General features: G+C 46.8%; 1 protein-coding gene across 1 annotated transcript in view; it reads left to right on the top strand.

Annotated features, from left to right (window-relative positions):
- Positions 1-603, top strand: part of MALT1 (mucosa associated lymphoid tissue lymphoma translocation gene 1) — a gene marked incomplete at its 3' end in the record, with an annotated part of 15712 nt that overhangs the window by 14236 nt on the left and 873 nt on the right. The window contains exons 12-13 of the mRNA XM_009078746.1: positions 49-206; positions 407-532. Of these exons, the coding sequence (XP_009076994.1) occupies positions 49-206; positions 407-532 (284 nt within the window). The remainder of the gene's footprint in view (positions 1-48; positions 207-406; positions 533-603) is intronic.

Here is a 603-nt window from a genome sequence, read left to right on the forward strand (position 1 = left end):
ACGTGCTAAGCTACGTCTAGACTGTAACGACGTGTTACGTGTCTGCAGAGCTTCCGGAAAGCATGTACCTGGAATTCAAGTGCGGTGTTCAGATCCAGTTGGGGTTTGCAGCCGAGTTCTCCAACGTCATGATAATCTACACGCGCATCGTGCAGAAACCCCCCGACATCGCAGCCTGCAGAGCTCACGTCACAGACTTCCCGCTCGTAAGTGCTGCCGCCCTGGGGGCTCAGGCCCTCACCCCACTGAAGCAGAACATTTTCTGTTCCAGCCATGTCAGGCTGCATCTTTTGTGACAAAACAGGTCTAAACTGTTGAAACTTGTAAAATAGCAAGAAATACTAACTGGTTTATGATCTACAAATTCTGTACCTTCAGTTAAGTTCTCATTTCTTTCTTGCAACAGGACCTGGATGTGGATCCTAAGGAGGCCAACAAAGGAACTCCTGAGGAAACCGGAAGCTATTTAGTATCAAAGGACCTTCCCAAACACTGTCTCTACACCAGGCTGAGTTCACTGCAAAAACTGAGGGTTAGTATATATTATTCCTTACACGATTGTTCAGATAATTGACACTAATCATGTTGTGTTGCCTTCCTGCT

This window comes from Acanthisitta chloris, unplaced genomic scaffold (genome assembly GCF_000695815.1).
Source record: "Acanthisitta chloris isolate BGI_N310 unplaced genomic scaffold, ASM69581v1 scaffold39340, whole genome shotgun sequence".
Taxonomy (NCBI): Eukaryota; Metazoa; Chordata; class Aves; order Passeriformes; family Acanthisittidae; genus Acanthisitta; species Acanthisitta chloris.